The sequence below is a fragment of the Nymphalis io genome, chromosome 1, assembly GCF_905147045.1.
Source record: "Nymphalis io chromosome 1, ilAglIoxx1.1, whole genome shotgun sequence".
NCBI lineage: Eukaryota > Metazoa > Arthropoda > Insecta > Lepidoptera > Nymphalidae > Nymphalis > Nymphalis io.
This window is the reverse complement of record NC_065888.1, coordinates 1,045,036-1,072,191: the sequence shown is the minus strand read 5'-3', so window position 1 is coordinate 1,072,191 and position 27,156 is coordinate 1,045,036. Positions and strand designations below refer to the sequence as shown.

At 33.4% G+C, this 27,156-nt stretch overlaps 1 protein-coding gene across 11 annotated transcripts in view; it reads left to right on the top strand.

The window, feature by feature from the left end:
- LOC126771012 (obscurin) overlaps positions 1-27,156 on the top strand; it is a 113,930-nt gene that overhangs the window by 49,557 nt on the left and 37,217 nt on the right. For all 11 annotated transcript variants that reach the window (XM_050490737.1, XM_050490710.1, XM_050490719.1 and 8 more), the window contains 7 exons: positions 8,801-8,929; positions 12,588-12,758; positions 13,589-13,754; positions 24,020-24,112; positions 24,574-24,873; positions 25,096-25,246; positions 25,382-26,956. In XM_050490737.1, the coding sequence (XP_050346694.1) occupies positions 8,801-8,929; positions 12,588-12,758; positions 13,589-13,754; positions 24,020-24,112; positions 24,574-24,873; positions 25,096-25,246; positions 25,382-26,956 (2,585 nt within the window). The remainder of the gene's footprint in view (positions 1-8,800; positions 8,930-12,587; positions 12,759-13,588; positions 13,755-24,019; positions 24,113-24,573; positions 24,874-25,095; positions 25,247-25,381; positions 26,957-27,156) is intronic.

Here is a 27,156-nt window from a genome sequence, read left to right as displayed (position 1 = left end):
AAACTGACGCTATAAGTCAAAAAATTTAAACGCAAATTTGACCTTGATGAATTTTTCTTAAAAAAAAATCAAAACTTTATTCCAAAATACATCTTTAACATTACATTTTGGATTTTAGTAAGGTTACATTTTTATATTAAATAGCAGTCACATTAGGTAAACCTGTTTCGCGTAGACCATATTCCAGTGTAATCCTAGTTTCATTTCTGCTATATGAACGTAGTTCATAACACCGTAGTTAACTTGTTCATAGAAACAACATAAGAGTTCGTGCGATTATCTAAACACTGAACGAATATTATAAATAACCGCTACTAGTTGTTTAAGCAAAAATTCCCACGCATTCACGTTCCGTTCAGGTTGAAGAATCTGGCATCGCATCCGGGAATTTTCAGACCCGGTGATATTAATCTTTGCTAATAAAATGAATAGGTTCGCTGTAAAATTTTGAATGTTCATATTCCGATGTTAAAACGGCACTTGCCCCACTTTTAATTTATTATAATGGCAACAATAACTATTAGTCTCTTAGTTTGTGGAAATATTTCTAATGAATGTTTTGCTTTGATGTGTCTGAAATATTGATATACTTTAGATTAGTAGAAAAATGGCAGAATTTGGCAGAATATTTTGCGCACACGCCATAACGAATAGAAAGTACAATTATGTATGTTCATTTCGTTAAGAAAATGTATTACATGTTTTTTTTTTTTTTGTAAATATCCGGTATATTAATATGTAACTTAAATTATTTTTAAAACCAATTCAAACTTAAAGACGTAGGTTATAAAGCTTTGTCTCCTTTGTTCTGAAATAAATTACAAATGAAATGAATGACCTATAAATTTAATATTTAAAGATAAAGAACTTATTCAAATAAATCTTATTATAAATTGAAAAAAAATATTTGCAGAATGAAACCATGTTACTAGAATTGGATATGAGTTTATTTATTAGAAATATAAATTACTTATTTAAATTATGTTTAGATAGAGCTTTGTGGTACAAATGTTACTCAGAAAATCCAATATTTTATGTGATAAATAAAAAACACCAACTTAATCAAATCCTACAACCATCCATTTCTGAATTTTATAGACAGCTCAACATACACTGGTCACTAAGAAAATAAACAAAAAATTAAGAAGTACTTTTGCTTATTGCCAGAGCGATTATATGTATATATATACCTTGGTAACTACAGATGCGGCAGACACATTTTCATTACACAATTAACGTGAGTCGACAGCATAATGTTTCCAATTTATTCTTGATGGACACAAAATTCTACCAAATTAAAATACAGAATATAGCTTTTCTGAAGTAAAGATACAAATTAAGAAGTCAGTTTAAGCTTTCCCAGTCTGTTAAAAGACAACGTTCATAGTTCTCTTCGGTTCTAACCAAGCATTTTTGTAAAATTTTTTTTAACAGGAAACCTCTTTAAGTTACGAGCATTACATTGATGGGATCGTGGATAGTTCATAAAATATTACGAGCTATTTAGTGGCAATGCCTGTTGTAATAAAAATATACGATTAAAAATAGTCTCAAGTTTATTGCCCAATGTGCAGTTTCACGTCGGCGGATCGAAACGTTAACTTGCTTTTAGAACAAATGTTTTAATTGCTGTCGGAGATACTAACCTACATTCATGTAACTATAGTTAAGGGCTGCGACAACGTGTATACCTTTATTGATCTTCTATCAAAGTAAGCCAGTGAAATCACAGGCACAGTGGACATTACATTATTTCAGATAAACTATTACAAATGATTGTAATTTCTATAAATGGTCCGCCTGTAAATGTCTCAATGGACTATGGCCTCCTCTTTTTTAGGGCAGACTGTATTAATTTCTTGTGAACCATGTATTTATATTTATATAATGGACTGACTCACACTGAAACAAAGTAATTGAATAGGTGTTTGGCAGGAGAATAAAGGTAACTAGTACCCAGATAGCCCAGGACTCGAATCAACTGAACAGGAAGACAATTTACTGATCGAAAATTATTTAAAAGAATATGGATTATATTCAAGAAACGTTTTGCTTACAGATGGTAATATTGTCTACGAAGCGTAATTAAAAAGCATCGCCTTAAAAACCGTTTTGTAAATTTCTTAATCACTTGTGACATAAAACTTATATACGCTTACTTATATATATATTTATATATAGGTATATGTAACGACTCTACTTATAAATCAAAAACGATCTTTTACTGATGTACAATAATGTAACATTATATGTATGTTTATATGAAGGGACGTTATGACTGGTACCCATTACACATTATTCTTTGAGCGTGGTCATTGAAGCGTTAGATATATACAAAGGTGTTGCGAACGTAGCGTTTTCTAATGTTGGCACACAATGTTGTTACCCAAGCATTCAGGACATATGGTATATATATAATTTCCCGTCGATTCTTCTTGGTAGAATCACATTCCAAACAAATGGTAGCTCTACATTAAATTAAGTTTCAAAAGCCTACACGAATGAAGAATATTGTGATTTTTTAATGATTCTATTTCGTCATGAGCGTGGCGCGTTGTTTAACCCTGCGCCATGAACTCGAATTGGAGTGTCAGATGTAGAGCGGATGGTGTTTAAACTTGGCTGTATGACATCATGTGGCAGCAAATGGGGTTAATGGCTTGATTCTGGTATCCGTGATATTACCATCGATGGAACATTAGTCGTTTATTTTAGGATTTTTAAAACTGTTAAAATGATACGAAGTTTGTAATCAATATTTAAAAAAATGTAAATGTACCCGTTCTACTACTACAGACAACAATGAGTCAAGATCTTAAGATCTTGACAAAATTTCAATATGATACGACCTATATAGAACGCTGAGGACTAAAAAAATACTGAAATCAGACTACGTCCTAAAAATGATGGCTTATATATAACAGATAATAAGGAAATCGATATCATATTTCAAAAAATTGAGAACGTTGTTTTATTTTTAAATTTGAGTTTGAGGTATCAGCTCGAATTGACTTTGACTATCGATAATTGTTATATTTTATTATGTTTTTTTTTTTTTTTTTAAATTTTGAAATTCATTGTTATTTCGATATAATATTATGTTATTTCGATATAATAAAATATCGATACTAATAAATTCAGATCGGAATGCTTGGCTTTTGAATAATTTTCATTTCGGTTCCTACAAGCAAAAATGTGAATATATAAGAATGTAGTGTTGGCTTATATTTTAATGTTGTAAATAGTACTTTATGGTCATTCGATATTAGAACAATATATACATTAATAAAATGTGATTAATTCAATAATTGAAGTATTTAAATCATATGTTGAAATATTAATTTTATTTTTGTACTTTAATAACATTTAACTGTACACAGGTGTAATATATATAACGATCGCTACCTGATTATTTAAGAGAAGACGCAAATTTTCTTTTTCCGGTCTTGCCAATAGTTATTGGCGAAGGTAACCACTTACCAACAGGTGATCAATTTGATCGTTTGACTTCCAAAAATAAATTATCTTATACCTTATTAAAAAAAAGCTTAACAAAGGTAAGATATACGAGTGAAAAATGCTTTAAGCTAATCATAAACAATAACAAACTGTTTATCTTTATTAACGATGCATTAAAGCGACGCTTACGTTTATGTTTCAACAGGATAAAGCAACTAGCGATACACGAAGCTTGTCTTGAAACAGAATCCAGAACGCATTAATTAATTCACATAATTAGGGTGCAAATGAGAATTTTCGTGTGCCACATTATAAATCCACGCTTCAGGAAGTCTTTAGACATCCACTCAGTTTGTTGACACGAAATGTCAGCTCGTTCGATTTATGGACTCGGTGACCAAACAATCTTCCGCGAGCCGCGCTCTATTAATTCGTCAAAGTTGTCTGAAGCCATCAATCATTGGGATGCCATTGTTTAAATGTTTATATTGGTAATGAGTTTTTCATTTGCAATTCATGTTTATAACTCATTTGAAGCTCTTAATTACACACAACGTAATTATGAACTGATTAAAATTGGAAGTACATGTAATATTTTTTAAAGAAACTGTAGGTGAAAAATTTAACACATTTTAAGAGAAGCGTTTCTGATCTGAAAAGGTTTTCCTTTTTTTAATGTACGAGTAAAAATTTTAGGCAAAGGTATATATTTCAAACAGCCAATAAAAAACGTACAAAACATCGAACTAAATGTTTTGACAACCTATTTGTAACGTTCAAACAAGACAATATGTTCTCCACAATAGAGATCACATGTTTTTTAATTTTATTTATCTCCCGACCTGTTTCTTTGGTCATACTGCGTGTCTTCCGTCATTACAATTATTTCTGGCGAAGTGACATCGAGCTAAACTAAGATTTGATTGTTTATCGTAAATTATATTACTATAGGCACGAAGTGAGGGTCTATTAATATCATTTCAGAACGAAAACACTCTCTGATCTTCAGTACTAATAAAATTTTTTTAATATAATATCTATAATTTATTTTTTAGTTTATAGTAAATGTAATTCTATAATAATAATATATATATTATTTTAATCTTATATGGGTGTAACTTTTAAGTATTAATTTATATGCAAGTCCATTACTATACCTAACCTACTCATATTCTTAAAATAACCCTTTTAATTTGATTGTCTGAATAAAATGGCTACTTAATAAGTTTTAATTATTTAGTTTAATTTTATGTATTTATCTGTACTATTTTCATATACAATAAGAACTAATAAATATAAATAATCCAAACTCTTACTGGTGGTAGGGCTTTGTGCAAGCTCGTCTGGGTAGGTACCATCCACTCATCAGATATTCTACCGCAAAACAGCAGTACTTGGTATTGTTGTGTTCCAGTTTGAAGGGTGAGTGAGCCGGTATAATAACAGACACAAGGGACATAACATCTTACTTCCCAAGGTTGGTGGCGCATTGGCGATGTAAGGGATGGAAGCATTTCTTACAATGCCAATGACTATGGGCGTTGGTGACCACTTACCATCAGGTGACGCATATGTCGTCCGCCTACCTATTATTTAAAAAAGAAAACTAAGTAAATAGTATATTAACTTGAAAACGACGTTAAGTGTTTTTTTTTTATAAGCGCCGGGAGGGCAAATGACTCTACTCCACCTGATGGTAAGTGGTAGTAGAGTCCAAACGCGACGACGGCCAATACAGTCGGGAAGAATGTTCTGTACTAGCCGTCTTCGCACGTGTCGTGCCCAAGGTGTGCAAGATACAATCTAAAGAATGCATATTATACCATATAAGTAATAACTACAACATAAGCCTCCAGTAATTGAATAATGCCAAACAAAGAGAGAAAACAAACATCATTCCTTATACAACTTCTCTCTTTTTCTTTTACAGTTTTAACTAAAGTTTGGCGTTCGTAACAATGTCCCTTTGCCACGAACGTTCAACTTTCTGTTTCAAATACGACTTACGACGAAAGTTACTCGTGATTAGAATGAATGGGTGGATGGATTTTTGTTACTCTTTCACCTAAATTTGGAATAGCTAAGGCAGAAAATAATGTTCTCTCTATATTCTCTCTCTTAGCATATCTCCCCCCTCCCATGTGAGGGGAAATTAGCCATATATGTGTGCCACATATTATACTTTGAAATTACTATGCCAAAACTCTTTACGCATCATTATGTTTATATAATATATACATCATGTATAAAACGCCACAGTTATCAACAATAATACATATATTTAAATTAGGCAAACAAATACTATAATTTCTATGAATTCATTTAAAATATAATTCCAATAAAACGTAAATTTTGGTATCATCAATCCAATGGCAGTGGCACTTAGCCCAGATGTTTGTGAAATCGTGTTGAATAATGAAAAAAACATGTGTTTTCATTTTATACGAGTCACTTTCGATTATGTTTGCGCTGCTCTTTTACATACACATCTGATTTCATCACGTCTTAATATTTAAAGATGAAAAGGATGTTTTGGTAAATTTTATCGTTATGATTTATCTGTCCTTAAAACGTAAGATTTAGTTTGTCTTAATGACATAAAGTGCTGCTTGATTTACACGTGTACGTATGTAAGACTGACAAGTCTTTGTTCGAATTATGTTTTTGATTTTTTGACCCTTGAAGAATAATAAAGTATGCATTTATTTATGAAATTTAATTGATTTTTTATCATTATTATTAAGCCTTACTTGGCCATGTTCATTTGGAACATAATATCAAAAGAATTATTTCTACAAAACAGGTAGGCAGACGGGCAAATGGCCCACTTGATGGTAAATATTTACTACTGCCCTTACGTCAATAGTTGTACTAGCTCACTCAGCCTTCAAACCGAAACACAACAATACTAAGGATTGCTGTTTTGACGGTATAATATACAATGAGCAAGTGGCACGTACCCAGACTGGCTTACACCAATCCCTACCAAGTGAACAGCGGTTTAACAAGACAAACTTAATATATATATTTTTTTATAGCATAGGGAAGCATATGGGCCACCTGATGGTAACTGGTCACCAACATCTGGCCACTGGATGGTAACTGGCCACCTGACGGTTAACAGTTATTACAATGCCATAGACATTGGCATTGTAATAACTGTTAATCATCTCTTACATCGCCAATGCGCCACCAACCTTACCAAACCAGTAAGCCAAATAATATGAGCTTAGCAATCATATGAGCTTGTCATAAAATCTTTTTTTTCGATACTCTTTATGTTTTGCAGAATGATAAAATATTTTACTGGAACATCGATAACATATTCAATAAAATGCAACAGTGTTGCTGTTGTATGTCAGTTTTTTTTGACAATATTATTTATAGAAGCCAAAATATCGTTTCCAACATATTATGTTAATCAAATTAGAAAATTAACTTATCCAATTTCCCAAAGAACAAGAACCCAAGAAAGTTTTGGATTACGTCCCTTGAAAATATTTCAGTATAAGAAATAATATTTTAAATTCATCTTTTCTTAATATAGTTTAATGTTATAGCAGCTGGAACTTCCTCTCTTTCATCAGAGCGTCAACAAACTGTATGGGTTACTGCGCTTGCGCAATGGATTAATCCGTATTGCATTTACGCACGCATGTGTACGTTAGTTTGTCTTGGATCATATAGAACGCAAATATAGATCGCAATTAATAACTCTGAAACTAGAGCAATTCATATTTAACCAATGATTTTTATTCGATGAAGTTGATTGAAGATCTAAACTGATATTGAACATGTATGTATAATTTTGTGAAAGTTTCATTTCGATATTGAATTTAGTAAAAATAAGAATTTCTATTATATACGCGTTCGCTTATTCGTATTAATCATAATTGAATAAACCCATATACAAGAAGTTATTCTCATATTTGATAGACAAACATTCTCCTCACATTTCCACAGCTAGGCTAGTATACATCTTAGCATGAAACATACGAGGTCATCGCCCACTAGTTCATTAGCCCACTGCAAAGTCTAGATAGCATCAGGTTTTTTTAGAACAATCAAAGTCAGACTGAGATTTAACATCTGGCAATAAAACTATCGCAGAAATTAGGTCTAGGAGCTTATTTTTATTTACATAAACTTCTAATTTAAATGCTGGACCTTCGACAATATTATTTATTAATTAGAAATATATCTGTTGTTACGGGGTAGTTAAAATGTATAATTGTCATTATAAAAGTATAAAATCATGTAATAAAATATTGTAATATTTATATGTAAAGTAAAGACGAAAGTTTTAGTTTTTACCCGTGAGGTCCACACTGCGAATTCTGTGTCGTGGGCTCCTTAGAGTAACTAAATTAAATATATTTAACTATTCAGATTAAGATTATTATTATATTGAAACTATGTACAGTTATTTTTATAATACATAAAATTAAAATAAAAAAACAAAATACACATTACAAATTTATAGCAAAAACACGCCGTCCAAAAGATTGTCCTGTGGCATTGTACCCAAGACGGTGGCACTATTTCCTCTGCACCTTATATTGATAAAATGTAAAATTAGAACCAATAATATTATCTACTAGTTATGCCCCGCGAACTCACATGCGGTAACGTAGATAAACCGCCTGATAACAAATTGTAATCTTTGTCGTGGTTCACAATGTGTTGTCAAAAATATAAGCTAATTCTCACACCGTCTATGTGCTATATATATGTATACGAATATTTCAAACAAAGTTTTGGTTTATATGATTACAAACTTTTCGCAGTTTTCGCGCAAACGCAACACGGACCGCTATTATTCCTTCCAATGGTGTTGACATCATTGATAATAATATACAACTTATAATATATACATATATATATGACACGCTGAACGTTTATTTTAATACAATACGAAATTAGCAAAATCTATCATCTATATATCTATCAAATATAGTATAGTAACAGCCTGTTAATGTCCCACTGCTGGGCTAAGGCCTCCTCTCCCTTTTGAGGAGAAGGTTTGGAGCTTATTCCACCACGCTGCTCCAATGCGGGTTGGTAGAATACACATGTGGCAGAATTTCAATGAAATTAGACACATGCAGGTTTCCTCACGATGTTTTACTTCACCGTTAAGCACGAGATGAATTATAAACACAAATTAAGCACATGAAAATTCAGTGGTGCTTGCCCGGGTTTGAACCCACGATCATCGGTTAAGATTCACGCGTTCTTACCACTAGGCCATCTCGGCTTATATCTATCAAATACGAGCAGTTATTTTATTTATATTATTTATTTGAGCTCAACTAATACCATGCCGGTATTATATCTCCAGGTGGCTGGTGCGTGTGGTAGAAGATGTGCAAGGAGGAGAACTGTGCACCCGGCAGGGCTACGTACCCGCGCACGTGCTCAAAGAGAAGGTGCCTGAGAGAGACCAGACGGCGCTGGCAGCAAGGAGGCAGTAAGTAAATATATAATATTACACAAATACACGAATCTTTCTAGATTCCTCCATGGAAATTCCTATTAAAGCCACATATAGGCTTATTGGGTGGTCAACGTGAAAATTAAAAAACATTGAAATCCTTGCAATGTAATCGAGTTTTTGTGAAAACAATTATTTCTGTAACTCATCGCAACTGAACCAAACTACATACGAACTTACGACGAACTTGGAGATTCCACTAGAGCATATTTTCATAATAATATTACAATATTTCAATAAATAAAATAAAAATAAATTTATTAACACAAAAGATGGCCCGCACTAGGCAAGCCTGTCTTGCTTCATCATCAAATCATTGCTTTACGTAATTTGATGAAGTTATTTTACATGAGTAGTGCAACGTCACCACACACACACTACAATAATACGTAGATAACAGTAACTACATACACGATGAGGAATTAAAATATTAAAAAGTATTTTATATTGTATATTCGAAGTTATAAGTCAGAATGTATTATTGGGCCAAGGAGCAATGATCCTTACCAAGAACAATTTATTTTTATTGAAAAATATATCGCCAAATGTAGCTCTAATTAGTGACGCTAAAAGTCGGAAGCGACGCGCGCTGTCGACAGCCAGAGTCGTAAATTGCTGTTATATTTGGTCATGTATTATTCCCGTCACCGCAGTATCGTATCGAGGACTTTTTTGTGCTGAATTTGGAGAGTGCAATCTCAATGCTGAATTAATTTCATTTTGGAGATTTTGGAATTAATTATCTGAATCATCGCTTTGACTTATTTTTCTCATACATTTAAGAAGGGATAATGAACAATAAATAATGGACCATCTACTTGTCACCTTCAGTCTTAAACAGCATTGGCAGTGAAATAAGTACATACTACTCTTTACCTTGTTTAGCCATTGTAGCTAGGACGCTACGTCTCTTGTTGTTCATTTTTTAAGTAATAAAAGTTTAAGTAAAATACCAAACTACTATAAGTACCAACAATATTAAAAACAACCGTCGCCGCGTCGTGTGATTTCGAATCAAATCGGAACTTTGAAATTGGTTAAGACACTTTTGTCAAGTAATAAATGAGCTGTTAATCTTTAAACGCCTGAATAGATCTTCATAATTTATAGCTTAGAAGCATCTCCAGCACATCAGGTATCAAGCAAAAAAACCGCAACAAAATCGTGTTTTTTATATAGAATAGAAAGACGGACGAGCATATGGGCCACCTGATGGTAAGTGGTCACCAGAGCCCAAATACATTGGCCCCATGAGAAATTCTAATCATCCTTTACATCGCCAATGCGTCACTAATCTTGGGAACAAAGATGGCATGTCTCTTGTGCCATAAATTAGTACACATTAAGGAGTAGATATCTGCGGCTCAAAAAGGAGAGCATCATGAAGTATACCGTTACAGAATATGATTCGGTTTTCGCGAGACCATTTATACTTAATACTAATTATCATTATTATCAATATTTAGATTGCCAAGTCAAATTATTTTAGACACCTGACAAATACATGAACCACCATTAATATTTCGTGTCTCATTGGGTAATTACTCTTGTTACGATCTGAAATGTGCAAACCATAAATTATATTGCCTTTATTAAAGCCAAACGGTGTAAGTATAGTTACTTGTCAATGGTTTTCTTAAATTGGATCCACAGCTCACTGAAATGGCATGTGTTCAGAATGTTAGAATGATATATTTAGATATCGTATTAATAATTTCCCATCCGACGGAGTGGTTTGCGCATCTATTTCTTGCAACTTTGTCACAAGATCAATATTTGTATTAAAGCAAATGTTTTATAAGGTAGCACCAATGTTTTATGAATTGTTCATCATTACGTAATAGCTAGCCTACTGGGCTAAGGCTGGAGGACTTAAGAATCACCTATTATTGTGAAAGATAGGAGCTTATTCTATTACGCTCCTCTAACGTGTTTTAATGCATATACCTGAGGCAGAATTCCATCGCACATTTGCTGGTTTCCCGTTACCACAATATTTTCGGTATTTTAAACATAAATAGAACTTGAACCCACACCCTTCTGTCAAGATTTACGTGTTCTAAGTTTCAAACAACTTAGACATCACGGCTCCATAGATGGAGCCTATTGCATTGTCATATAGAAAATAATTGTAATATTGGTCTAATATTCATTATTTCTTTTTTTCAAAGTAAATATATACATGTGTATCTATGACTTAGGTAAAAAAATGGACGCCTTAAAGTATCATTTTTTTAACGCTGGTTGCTTTTTAACGTTCCTCCACGGGATCAGTAGGAGGGTATGTGGGGCTCGCCGGAGTCCAAGGCATCAAGTACCTTGGACTCCGTCAAGTGCAAGGACTAAAAAACCAGCGGTACACTTTCGTCTTAACGAGGAGCGCCACGGGATCGCTTGTGCATGCTACCGTGCTTGAAATATCTTTTAAGTCAGCTGCCATAATTGCAATATTAAATTATAAACATAGTTCAAAAAGGCGCTTAAATCCTCACTATAAAAGATAAATTAAATTACAGACCCGATATTGATGAAATTTGTTATAATGTAAGTTTCAACCCAAAGGAAGTACATTGGCTAATTGCTATACATAAAACCTGCTCCTCCTTCTTTCAACATTCGCAAAAACTAGTATCATATAAGTCTTTCGTGTATTTATTGACATACTTTGTATTGTTTTGTTCCGGTTTTAAGAGTGAGTAAGCCAGTGTAATTACAGGCACAAGGGACATAACATCTTAGTTCTCAAGGTTGGTGGCGCATTAGCGATGTAAGCAATGGTTAACATTCTTTACATTGACAATGTCTATGGGCGTTAGTGATCTCTTACTATCAGGTGGCCCATTTGCTCGTCAGCCTACCTATAATATAAAAAAAAATCGATTTAGCAAAATTCCTTCAAAATCGCAGCCAAAACATTTTACGCAGGGCGTTCTGTATCAGCGTTGAACCGTCCTAAGTATAATAAATCAACTTCATACTCAATTACTCACCGCCTGTCTCATTACCTGTTCGGTTACACTGCCAGGGTCTTAATATATGACTTATAACGTCACGAGGCTGCGATTTGTCGGACATAACACTTAATTACCTACTTTCCGTAATGATGAAACTGTCTAATAACCATATGTTATTTTTAATTTATATGAAAACATTATTTATCTAAAGGTAGATAGTGTCATGTAATATTATTATTCTAATTCATATTTTTATTCAATGTTAAACAACTAAATACCCACCGTCGGCCAAGTACCCATTAAGAAGGGTTTTTTTTTTGGACTAAGCTGTCACTTTATGCCCGCCGTGTTTATTAGTTACATAATACATTCGATTTTAATAATATTAAAGCAAAAACTAAGTACCTACTACTTTGTCTAATAACGGTATCTATAGTACGAGTTCAATGGAATTTTAAAATAATTAGACTAAAACCCATATCGAAAATATATTGTATTAAGTATAATAATAAAAAATACATATATTAATCTTGCTAAGATTTATATCGGAGTTTAATAATGGCTATGAATTGATAGAAATAAGGACAGCTTCAGGCATCATTAATAGTTTTCCTATCCTTTATATCCTTTTGAATCAACGATTTTTAAATTCCCAAGCTTTACTTAATATTCTTTACCAGGGCAGTGGTTCGTGAGCTGATCGAAACCGAGGAGGAGTTCGGGCGTGACATGCAGCAGGTGGTCAGCCGCTACATGCGTCCGATGGACAAGGCTACCACACCCAAAATAGTTTTCGACAACAGGGAGCTTTTGTTCTCAAACTTCAAGCAGATTTGCGAGTTTCACAATACGTGAGTTTAACTCAACAACTATTGCTTTTTATTTGATCACCAACAAAAATCATGCATATATATAACAAATCCAGTGGTCCAATCTTAATTATATACTATATGCGATAGCAACATTACTTTGGCAACATTATAACATTCTAATATAGCATTAATATATTGTTCGGTTGTGTTCTTTTTCTTATATAATGAAACATAAACAAAAATATTTCTCTCGAGGCAATTATCATCCAGTAACACAGAAATAAGAACTTGTATAATATAATTAAATTGTTATTGTCCAAAATTGAATTTAATATAAAACTACCACCGGTTCAAAATGTAGACTTAAGATTTTACCGAAGAGAACTGGCAAGTTACACTTTCTCATCAAACATAAAACAACGAATATAACTACAAGGTTTAATTTAACTAGGTATAATCTTGAAAAATATAAATATATTAATAATATGCCATATTTATTCATTCTTTTTTTTACATGTGCTTGAAATTTATTTATTGAAAAACATAAAATGGTCTGCGGAAAATCTTGTTATTTAATCCGTAACCGTAACAGCCTGTGAATGTCCCACTGCTGGCCTCCTCTCCCTTTTTTTAAAGAGAAGGTTTGGAGCTTATTCCGCCACGCTTAAACAGTGCGGATTGGTGGAATACACATGTGGCAGAATTTCAGTGAAATTAGACACATGAAGGTTTCCTCACGATTTTTGCCTTCACCGTAATGTACGAGATAAATTATAATCACAAATTAAGCACATGAAAATTCGAAAAGACGATCATCGGTTAAGATTCACGCGTTATTACATGTTATTTAATCAATATATTTTATTCAGGTCCCTACTAGAAGGCATCAAATACTACGCCGGAGAACCGCGGATGCTTGGTCGTAGTTTGCTTCGAATGGAGCGAGAGTTCGACAAGCACGTCGCTTACTGTCGCGATGAACCACTTGCTCAACACTTGCTCAAGAACGACCCAGTAGTCTCTAAATATTTTAAGGTAATTAATTTCAATATTATTTTATACAAATCAATGAAAATCTTACTACAATGAAAACTAGCATCAAGATTTCAAACAAAATATTTTTTTCTGACTGACTTACGCCATCTAGCGACATGAAAATATATTTCATAATTGAAAGTTTCAAGAAACTACGACGTTTTGATCGTCTCATTTCAGTGACGATAGATGGCGCTGTAGGATTCTAACAAATATTGAATGCTTTGTTGGATTGCCTGTAGATGGAGTAACTTGTCTATTCTAAATTATATCTGTCCTCATAAATATTTGTATTGAGTTATGATTGATATTTTCTGATCTAATCTAATTTTTTTTTTAAATTTAATGCAATTTAAACAATATTTTTAAACGATTTTTATTAATATCATATTATATATCCTATTCCAATCGGAGTAGGAATAAAGGTAAATAAATCGTGTTGCATACGATTTTCTAATTGTTTTGCTGTATTACCGCACTATAAACTGTTCTTGATTAATTTACCTTTATTTATAATACAAAACTATTCCACCTAACTAGTTATAACCACATTAATTTAACTTTCAAAGTTCCGATTACAACTTCGCGGACATGGAAAACGCCATTTTTTCGCGAATCCATAGTGAATATCCTAGATTATTCAAGATCGCGTCAATTGATATCGGTGTCAAAGTTGTTTATTTGGGTTTACTGCTCTTGTAGTTGGAATAGGCTTATGTCATTATCTGCTAATCAATCTTTAGGCTAAGCAGAAATACCTAATACATGCTAAATTAATTTTATTTGATGAATAAAAATAAGTCATGATGATAATACGTAGGTGTTTCTTAAAATAGGTATTATACAATAAATGAAAAAAGATATTATACTATAAATGGAAAAGACATTGATAAGTACTCGCTTCTTCAATTATTGTTATAACGTTCTTAATATTTGGAATTTATAAAAAACAAATTCTAATCAACTCGTTCTATTTCCATTTTGTAACTTCGGCCTCGCTATAAAAGTAACCACTTTATTGATAATAATGTAAAATGTTTTTAAGAATTTCAATTATCGTTTAAGAGAGCATATCTCTTTGCTAATTTTCAATAGCATATTGTTGACAAGAGGCGATTCCTCCCGACGTCGAATTGACAGGGCGCGATAGCCGTTCGGAACGCGAACTATTCTAGAGCTGGCGAGATGCCACCGCAGATCATACACACGTCGTATCGATGAACCAATATACTTGTACAAAGCGCCATGAAATGTGAAATGGTCCTTATCTTACCGTCAAAATGCCACGCACACGCCCTTGTGGTTAGCTTTTATTGCAACTAATAAAAAAATGATATTTTAGATACGTACATGGGCTACCTGATTGTTGGTGGTCACCACCGCCCATATATATTGACACCGTAATAAAAAATATTAACCATCCCTTTTATATTTTTTTTCGCTAGAAGTTTACCCATTTACGCGTTTCCCCCACGTGAGGGGGGGGGGGTATGTGGGACTCATCGGCGCTGAAGGCGCCGGAATATCCACTAAAAAACCAGCGGTAATATTTTTAAATAGCAGCGGTAATATTTGAGCAATATTTATTGCTCAATAATCGGATATGTACATTGTGCACATAATATGTAGGTCATATAATATACATTAATTGAAAATACTGAAGGTGCACATTTAGGCTAATCATTATATAGGTAGGTTTTTAGATAATAGGCAGTGGGGTTAGAGAACTGGGTTGTTGCAAAAAGTCCAAGATGGCAGAGAAATAATCACGCAGTAAATCTTGGTCAATAATTACAACTAAAGCTTTTCTGAGCCCTGCCTAAACAATATAGAAAAATGAGCCTTCTGAATTTATAGATTGATATGTGATTTTTCCGACTTAATGATTAGGGTAAGTGGATTGGTCATAGACCATAGTCCACCCGTCACCGTTTGTGGATGACAGTTATTTGTAGACTTGATTACGTATCTGATCTTATGTCTCGCTCCATAGCTGTAATATTTTTTTGGACTGTCTCATTATCTTATTTGCATTATATAAACGGTTTACGTGACGCCGAGCACTAAATCATTCCTTAATTATGGTATTATCTGTATTTTGTAGTCGAGATGGCCCAGTGGTAAGAACGCCTGAATCTTATCCGATGAACGTGGGTTCAAAAACTGAATTTTTATATGCTTAATTTCTGTTTATAATTCTTCTCGTGCTTTTCGGTGAAGGAAAACATCGTGAGGAAACCTGCATGTGTCTAATTTCATCGAAATTCTGCCACATGTGTATTCCACCAACCCGCATTGGTGCCGCGTGGTGGATTAAGCTCCAAACCTTCTCCTCAAAAAGGGAGAAGAGGCCTTAGCCCAGCAGTGGGACATTTACAGGCTGTTACTTACTGTATTTTTTACTTTTATCTACGATTATTACAAAATAGTTATACAATGCTGCTCGTCCCGGTTTAGTACGTTAGCTTTTTTTTTTTTGTAATACTGAAACACAATATAGATTTGAATTTTTTATTCGTTACATCTACATTCCACCTTTTCCCTACATCAAGCCAAAGAAAGTTTCAGTTAAGAAAATATTATGTAATCAGCTATTTAATTTTGATATTTCAGTTGGCAGCGACTTCAAAATGTTGTAGAAAACGTTTATTTTTTACTTTTCAGTTACTCGCTTCTTAGTTAAAAACTCGCATTCAATTTATTTTTGAAATCTGTTCTTTTTTCTCAATGTATTTTAGTCTTGTAATTCTATTACTTACAGAATCATGTTTATATATGTATTTAATTAAATAGTTTATAAATATTATCCTTTACTTGTAAAACGAGCGCATCTTGCTGTTAAGCGGCAAGGCTTGACGATGGGTATATTTTTGCAATGTTATATATGTAGCCTATGATTGTAAGTGAAAAAATAAAAATCGCTATGAAAGAACATTTGCTCCAAAGCGTTTTGGTGGATACACGTGTCAGAATTTCAGTGAAATTAGACACATGCAGGTTTCCTCACGAACCTTCACCGTCAAGCACGAGATAAATTATAAACACAAATTAAGTACATGAAAATTCAGTGGTGCTTACCGGGTTTGAACCTGTAATGTACAGCTACGACGTTCACGTGTTATAAACACTGGACCATCCCAGTACTTTATACATAGTAATCATATAATTAGGATAACGAATTAGTCATGTATTTAATATTATGTATAGTGTGTAGCCCGCCTTTTACATATTTATACATTACTCGGTTCCAGAACTAGTGCTCACATTATCATTTAACTGTATTGAATATTTTATTTATAGTGGAGAATATATTGAATTTAATATTTTTCGGGCACATTTTCTCCATTAATTTGATTAATAACCTCTAATATTTAAACTAAAATGCGCGAATTAGTTTTAGTAATGATTAGTAGTTGTTCTGAAACAGCTTTCGACTTCCTGTGTACTGTTTTTAAAGCTGAGGTGTGTGTATGAAACAATGAGATACAAATCTATATTAGAGCTTTTTTTTTTTTTATAGAATAGGAAGGCGGACGAGCATATGGGCCACCTGATGGTAATGGTCACCAACGCTCTTAGACATTGGCATTGTAAGAAATGTCAACCATCGCTTACATATCCAATGCGCCACCAACCTTGGGAACTAAGATTTTATGTCCCTTGTGCCTGTAATTACACTGGCTCACTCACCCTTCAAACCGGAACACAACAATATCAAGTATTGCTGTTTTGCGGTAGAATATCTGATGAGTGGGTGGTACCTACCCAGACGAGCTTGCACAAAGCCCTACCATCAGCTAAGGCTAGCTAGGGCTTTATGCAAACCTGTTTGGTCGACCCGGTCATCACATATTCTACCGCCCAAAAGCATTTCTTAGTATTGTCGTGTTCCGGTCGGAAGTGTAAGTTAGCCATTGCGGCACAAGGAAGATTACATTTTAGTTTCCCAGGTAAATGGCGCATAGGTGATGAACGGAATGGTTCACATTTCTTACGGCGTCAATATTATGGCTGGTGGGGACCATTAATCATCAGGAGACGCATTTGCTCTATGTTTTATATAAAAAAGGTACCGTCGAAACCTGTCACGATAACATCACTGTTTTTCTTAAACTTCATTTTCTCCTTCGGCGGTAAATTTTATATTTAATTATTTGATAATGATATTGATCTTGATTCTTAAAACGTATCGCATCACTCATCAATCGCCGTGTACTAGGTCAGTGAAAATATGTAGGTGAATAAATCATTGGGTTAGTGATTTGTAACAACGAATACCGAGCCAAACTAATATGTCTATGTACGTCTACGTATGTAAAGTAATCCGTAATATGTTTACCTAAAATATGTGGAATAATGCCAATTTATATTATTACTCGTTTACAGAAAATACTATAAAATTAACTTTTCGCTTGTAGAAGATATGAAAGAATTGCTTTGGCGGACGGAATCTTCGAATTAGCTTTAGTCCCTGAAAGTGATGGTTATCTACTATTAAATACCTAATCAAATAGTCATCAGTATTATATGATTACTACGTGAAAAGTGCCTATATGGTTCAGTGGTCACGTGAAGCCGAAGTTTACAGATTCAAACACCAGTTATTTTTCATGTGCTGAATCTATGTTTATAATTAATCTCGTGCTCAGTGGTGAAGGAAAACGTCATGAGTAAGCCTGCATATTTGTATCCACCAATCCACATTGAGACAGTGAGGTGGAATGAGTAAAATATAAATATAAATGGAATGAGTAAATACAAATATTCTCCTCGAAAGGTCATCGGACATTAATTCGAGTCACTCTAATAGATGAAAGTAACTGAGGTACAGCGGCATATAAAAATTTACCACGACTCATTTACTTTCCAGTTTTTTTTTATTTCTCGCATATAAAGCCACATTACTTTTAAATGAATACATTATCGAATAATGGCGGACGTTGAACGGAAACTGAATAACTATTCTGTGGTTTATTTAAGTAACGCATGAAATAACTAATCCTACGCATCCCTGGTCTCCGGACCACCTGACTCAGTCCCGAGAATAAATAATTCTTCGGATTTATACTCCATGAACATTATTCTCAATGTTTCGAGATATTTATATAATCTGTCAAGGCGACATTAAAACTATAAAGTTCTGTACATACAAAGCGATGAGAGTTTTAAATCAATATTTTTTTAATTTAGGTTTTTGTTATATTTAATTTTGACAAATACAACATCCTATTACAAAGTTAGTTTAATAGTTAATCCAATAATTCTTAAGCAACTCAAGAAGATGAAGTTCATCTTCTTGAGTTGCTTAAGAAGAAGAACCCCGTATTGGGATATGTGATCACTTTACGTCATCAAAGTCTATCTACAAAGACTTTTTAACAGTTACGTTTTACAATAAACGTTAGCACATGTATCTGATTGGAAAATAATTACAATCTAAACATATTACCCATCTAAAACTGTCCCTATATTTGTATATTTGACAGTCTTGCATAAATAAGCTTGTTATTTATTTAACTGCACGTAAAATAGCTATCATAATAATTATAATTGTGTACTTATAAAATTAATATATTTTGTATTATAGACCAGTTTCGTGATGATAGATACCAAAAATGAAGTTATACAGCTTACATTAAATCACATGGGCGGAGATGATCTGATGAAGTCGATAGAATACGTAGATCTCAAGCAAATGTCTTTCAGTCGTATTTTATTCATATCATGCTTCGCTGTAAAGAAAAACTTCGTAACGAAACCTGCATTATGATGATTAAAGTTAACAAAGAAATTTTAGTGTACAGTTTGATCATCCTAGATTATAAGAATAAAAGTAAAATGGCCGGCCTTTTCAGGAGAAATTCTCCTACTTGGATATCTACTGAACCGCAGCATGATGGAATATTAACATTATGTCACACATAGAAAACAAATCTTACAACTGGAGTAATGCGAGCATAGATCTCGTCATCCAATTCCATTATTAAAGTTTCAAGGATCAAAGATTATTTATAGGAATAGTGATAGCTCTCGGTGAAAATGGTTCCTGACAATGACTTAACCGATCAAATGAAAATTTTTGTAAACATATATCCTTAAAGCGTATGGCGTGAATATATCTCATAGCTGTTTCGACTTGAGCAAGGAAAGCCCGAAGTTTGTTTAGTGACCTTGCTGGAATGACCCTGGGCATTCTCTGATAACAAACACGTCACCGAAGAAATGGCGTTATCCTCTAAAAATCGTCGACGTTACTGATCTATGTTTAGCGATGTATCGAGCAGGGGTATGGAATTGACCAGTCGCTTGGAAGCCGCGGCCGCGAACACCTTGCTAGCTCCAGCGTTACCGACCTTCGACCACTCGTCCGAGTGAAGTGTGTGACTGTGATTGTGTTCTCTTGTTTCTGGACCTCCTGTTCCAACGTCTCCCCACTCAGGTAGGAGTAGATCTGCGTTTGTTCCATCCATGTTATATATTTAGCCGAGCTGTTGCGAAATTGTATTTTTCTCAACATTCACGCTATGGGTGTAGTGTTTCAAGCATCACGTCTGGTTTATTTTGAGGCGTGCGGCGTGGGTGGATGTTCGCTGTCTGACGCTCTAAACTCCGCAGTATCCGTTAGTAAAGCTTTGCATAGCTTTGTTGGAATCGTCGGATGACCTTGACCCATTTTCAGAGTATATTTTTTAAGGATCTCAGAACTAATTCCGTATCAATGTCAGCTAACGGTCTTGAAAATATTTTAATTTTATAACAATACGTTTTTTAATGTGTATAACATAAATAAGCTCTTTATAATATTGAGATTTCCATCATTTAGCTAGTTTGATGAAAATATACTAATAACCAAATAATTTATGAAAAAAAAAATCACACAAAGATGTAATTGTATAGGTATCTATAGAATGTTAAGATAAAATTAACAAAATGAAAACGTCATCAATTGTTTATGTAAACAACACAGCTCATTTTACAGCTTCATAACAGTTGTTGTGATAACACAACGCTAGAAGACATTACATGACTTTTTCACAGATACGTTTAAGGGCTAACACGAAATAGTATTAAAATATATTGTAATGAACACAAATGTTTTACGACGAGGTTGTCAAGCAATTTCGAAGCATGAAATTTCAAGGTCCAAATAGATTGCTAAGTTTCTGTGTGTAGCGTTTGAGTGAAACTTTACTGACGTAAATTGTGTTCCGTTTGTAAGTAAGGCGGTTAGTAGCTAGCCAGTATTTTTTTATAGAATACGCCGACCAAATAATTATGGCAAATAGTAATAACAATAAAAATTCCAAAAACCAAAGTGACCATTTCACTTATATATAATATATGTCCGTTATATATATAGATAAGTCCGCCTAGCTAGAATACCTAATAGCTCTTATACTGTCTTAATTGAACTTCATTTTGATACATTCTTAATGATCAAAATTCGCTCATAATAGTACTTTACTTAGCATATTAGATTTGTTTTGATTTGATAAATACATAGATTGATATCCTGAAATGTATATTGAAATCTTGAGACTTCAAGCGGAGATTTACATTGGATCGCCATCTTAGATGGCAATTATTCTGCCTAAAAAAACCTATGACCATGTGTTTTTATTATTACATGTGCAAGTGTAGTGACCGCTGATGGTCCTTAATAAATAAATAAATTAATTAACTATAACATTATAAGACTACACGCATCAAAATATCAAAATATCATCATAAGTCGGTTGTCAACATTTCGCGGATTATTAATATTTTTCAGAATAGAATTGGTGGATGCACGAGAATTAAAATGTCAAACGGTTGAAATCATATAAAGTTGATTTTCTTCTTCTTTGTTCAAACCCTCTTCCCAGTTCAGCTAGGGTCGGGTCTCCTTGTACGTTTGTCCCAGAGAGCTCTGTTCTGGCTTGTCTGTTTACTCAGATTCTCTTTCTGGGCCTCTTTTTACATGTTTGTCCACCAGGTTGCGGGCGGTCACCCTCTTCCCCGCGGTTGGTCCGGGATATTTAAGGCTTTATTGATGGGATGGTCATCGTCACGTCTCAGGATATGGCCGTACCAGCGCAGTAAATGTTGATCGTCACAATCATCGTTTGCAAAAAAAGTATTTATTATTATGACTCGTTTGGAATTCAAAATATACAATTTCTACAAAAAACGTTCTGTTTTTAAATATACGTTTTATTCTCAGACATTCGCATCGGTGCTAAATCTATTTATTGCACCAATTAGATCAATATTAGTTCTAACTTATGTATCTACAATATTTACTAGATGTTACTGAATATTTTAATCTTAATTGCCGACTTATATTAATTTTCTTAAGATATTCAGGTATTGGAGCAAAGTTGTTACTGTCTGACACCGAACAGGCAACATATTTTAATCTATCAACAATTGATATTTATCAACTAGAAATATTTCATTTGTCTTCTTTTTTCTATAACTAAGGAAACTCCTTTCTTTATAGTCAATGTTCTTGTTGCAACTAACATTATAGGTCTCCACAGTTTCCCTTTCAATTCTACAATACTAATCAAATGATCGTCTTATTTTTCTAAAAATAAACTATACTTACCCATCAAAAACATTCAGGCTATTTAGGTACAACCTCGTAGCTATAGACTGTCCTTGAATACTTAAAGATTATTTACAACATATGTATCTAAAAAATATGTTATTTTAATTGAAAGTAACATAGTGTAAACACGTAAAGTAATAAATGAACACTAGGTACGTGTTACATACTCCTTCAGCATTACTTGAAAAAAAAAACCGTATTCGTTTTTTAAAACACAACCCCATAGATACTTATTAAGTTTATTAGTAATTACAGTTAAATCGTGCAATGATTACAGCGTATTACTTAATATATATATATTATAAAAAGCGTGGAATTAGTTAATAGTTCATTTGTTGCAAAGGAGTAACTACTGAACTTTATGATCTGAGTTCTTCTTGGGAGAATATATATTCCAAATCGCGGTATTTTTAAATTTATCATGTAATATGTACATTTTAAAAGTGCTACTAAGAGCATGCTTGTACGTATTTTATTTGGCCAAAACCCATTCACTTATCGATCGTCCGTAATGAAATCATAACTTAATGAGTGAAGTTTTCTCTGATATATGTGTTTTCTCGAAATATTTCATGGCAGCGTCAACAGCCCGCACGCGTAATATGTCAAGGTGGTCTTAATATATTTCACATTCAACGGATGAATCCGAATTATGATGGCTTTAATGCCACTTAAAATCAGTTTGAATATTTTTTCGTGAGGAAGAAAATCGAGTTGAAAGTATATTTCAATAAAGCTTCCGGTTAGGATGTGTGGGCCGAATATTGCTAGTGAATATTGTACCAGTTCCGTCGAAATAATTGTGCGGAAATTTCGCGAACACTTTACACGTAAATACGTGGCACTGAAGTCAAGTTCGTAAATGAACGAGCTTAACCAAGTAAATTCCTGAAAAAAAAACATGCGAAGCGTGAAAGAAAAAATACCACATCTCTAGAATTGTAAGAGCATTACATTTTCGGAACCTTTATAACAACCCTAACTTTATATATGATAGTCTTTAACTAGTAAATATTAATAGACGAAAACTTAATACAATTTATGTTAGGAAGACCATTCATAGCGTATCGTTGTATTCATTTGATCCACTGCCAAGTGTATTGAATAATAACAGCGATCATGGTGAAACACTTTTGCTATCGTTTCGATTGCAATCATTATGTATTACTTAAGTGATTTATTGTAATGGTTTTAGTGGTATCTGCTTAATACGAGCCAAGACAACCCAATAGTTAGAGCACCTGAATCTTAACTGACAATTGTGGGTTCAAACTCAGACGAGCACCACTGAAATTTCATTTATTTAATTTGTTATTTTGTTTTCGCCCTCGGCGGTTAAGGAAAATTTCGTGAGGAAACCTGCATTCGTCAGGTGAAAATCTGCCACGTGTATCCACCAATTCACAATGGAGTAATGTTGTTGAATAAGTATAAAATACCTTCGACGCAAATGAAAAGAAGGTCTTAACCCAACTGTGGGATATTTATTTACTATAACTTTTAGGAGGAGCAATGTTCGACGTCCATATATATACATGTATATATATATATATATATATATATATATATATATATATATATATATATATATATATATATATATATATATGGACGTCCATGTTTAAAGTAACAGATTTCTTATCAAACTATAATTATCAATTGATCTTTGCAGGCATTGGCAGATAAACTCGGAGACGATAAAGGTCTAACTGAGCACCTCAAGCTACCCATCCAAAGAATCAACGACTACCAACTTCTTTTAAAGGTAATTAGCGTCATTAAATTACATTGATCATTATCATTAATCTTATCCATAAAAAGCAAATTTATTGATATTTCACTGTTGTTGTGTACCTTGCCAAAAAATTTTAATCTAGGTCTTGAACATAGCACGTTGATATTCAATGTATTTAATTGAGCTGAACAAATACCCCTTTCAACAACGTTGTTTATGGCCGCGCTGGTGAACAAAGATCCCAAAATAACTTTTACTTATTAGCGTGTGGGAAACTGCGAGTTTTAACGTCATGCTATGTTTTGTTTTAGATTTAAGTGTAACCAGTTAATTTCTACTGCTCTTAATTTTTATTAATGAAAACGATATAATTCAGTTGCATTCATTAACAATGACATATAGTTTATTACTTACGTTATCAATAATTAAATGAAATATCAAAATCTAACTGTTATTTCCAGTCATTTTTTAATCTGATATTTATTCTGCAGGAATTGGTAAAATATTCAAAGCGTCTCGGCGACGATTGCACCGATCTCCAGAAGGCTTTAGAGTTATTCCTTGGCGTCCCCAACCGCGCCACAAATAACATATTCATAGATAGTATCGAGGGATACCGTGGGAATATCTACAAGCTCGGTAGATTGCTGACTCACGATTGGTTCACAGTCGATTACGACGGAGAACCCAAGAACCATTACGTCTTTCTTTTCAAAGCAAGAATTTTAATTTGCGAGGTCCAGAGAGTTGAAGAAGATAGATCGGTCTTTGTGCTTAAGCATATCGTCAAGGTATGTAAAATGGTACCATATTTAAAATAATATTTTGAGTATTGACATGTTTGTTTCCGATCCGGTCAAGATTCTGAATTAGTTACACTTGTTTTATTTAATATTTTTCTTATCGTTAGTAAATAAATATATTGTTGTTTAATTTATATAAAAAAATTATCCATTAAAATTTATTTTTCTTTTATTTATAATATCATTTTTTTATTTTATTTTCATCTCCAGCTTCCTGAGGTAGAAATCAAAGATCATCCAGAAAGTACCAAGTTTGAGCTTCATCAGAAAGATCCCCATCTTGTCTTTAACTTTAAAGCGCATAAGGAATCCGTAAAAACAGCTTGGCTACGGGAAATCAGACAATACGCCAGTGATCTAGGTAAGACCGTAGTCGTTATGATAATATATTTATCATTTTTATTCAGTAAAATATTTTGCGATATATAATTATTATTGAACTCAATTCATAAAAAAAAATTAACATCTATTTAATAATGATAAAAAAAATTTACAGTTGCTTTAGCGGAACACGCGGCAGACGATTTACAAATACTACCCCAGGAAATTATAGAACAACAACAACCGGAAGAGAAAAGAAAAAGGGAGTCTGAAGACCAACCAGAAGAGAGGCAAGAGAAAAAATCTCGAGTTGAAGAACTCGAAGTCACTGACCTTTCTTCTAAAGAAGAATCACAACAAGTTATTAAAACTAAACGGAAAGCATCTTCTGAAGGTGAGCACACGAGTAAAATCTCAAAAGCTGAAGCAACAGAGGTATCTTCAATTACTGAAGTTCAAGAAGTGCAAAGTAGTAGTGTAAGCACCGTTGAAAGTCGAGTCACAACTAATTTAGAGTCTTCATCATTAATCACAGAAGTTAGTGAAAAAGAATCGGTTACATCTCAGTCACAAGTTGTTCAGCAAAAACTTATTCAAGCAAATGAAAACATAATATCCCAAGAAGAAACTGCCGCATTGTCAATCGAAACAGCTCACAAACAATTTGAACAGTCTGTGAATGGCACAGGTGAAACAATCGCAGATAGTGTGGTAAATACAGAATTTAACACCAAAGCACAAGGTAAGGTTTCTTCAAAATCTTTATCAGAACAAACAGCTAGCGCAACTTTTGAAAGCTCTTTAATTGAAAGAAAATCAAAAGAAGAATTAATAGTAGAAAGTAAAGTAGCTGAGACAAAAGATAAAGAATCTGTTTCTTACAGTCGTCAAGTAACTGAAGCTATCTTATTAAGCGAAGCTCAAGAAGTTGGAAGTTCTGTTAACCAAAACGAATTAGGTGACACTCGAGAAATACTTCAATCAAAATCTACGAATGCTGATGTAAAGTCATCTGAATCTTCTAGAACAGATATCGTTCAAACTGTAAAAGAAGAAAACGCAGTTATAACAGATTTGGAATACGAGAAAACAAAGAGCAAATCTGCTAAAAAGCAATTAGTTGTCGAAGAAAAAGCTGAAGAAATCTTAAATAAAAACACCAATACAGCAGAAGAAACATCTGGCAAAACTCAACAAGAAACTGTTTCTTTCAATCGTCAAACATCCAAAGTTTTAGTCGAACAATCACAAACTACAGAAGAAACCGGCCTAAAAAATAATAAAATAGAAGAAAGTGAGACTAAATCGGCTTATCAATCAACGCTTGAGTCTAACGTTTTATTATTATCACAACAAAGTTTCGTAGACAAAAAAAAACAAGAAGACAAAGAAAACGTTCAACCATCAAAAGAAGAATCTACATTAGCATCAAACGAGTCTAACAATAATAAAACTAGCGTTACCGATACAACTGAAAAAAGTGTTGAAAAAAGTAAGGTCGAAGTTATACAAAACGGAAAAACTGCAACGAATCATAAGAGTATTAAATCTAAAAAACTTGAATCTGAACAAGTAACAGAAATCGATCAAACTGCAGAGGGATCTGTGTCACAAAACGTTGAGGAGAGCAAACAAACTGTGACCTCAGGAGCGTCAGGCGAGAGAGCTTCAACAGAGGTTCAAGCTGTAACCACTGAGGAGGCAGACGGAGATATGTCGAGATACAGCCGCAGTTCGCGGCTATCTGGAGGTGAGAATTACCAAATATTAAATTTTTAATTCAGATTACTATTCCCATATAAGCTATACCGGTATTAAGCCAATTCGGATTTTAAGAAAACCCAAAGAAAATTCTAGTTAAAATGTATAAGCCTGTAAGGAATGTCAGACGCATATCATACTAGATTCCAGCCCCGATTTTGCTTGTATACGATTAAGAATATAACTTTT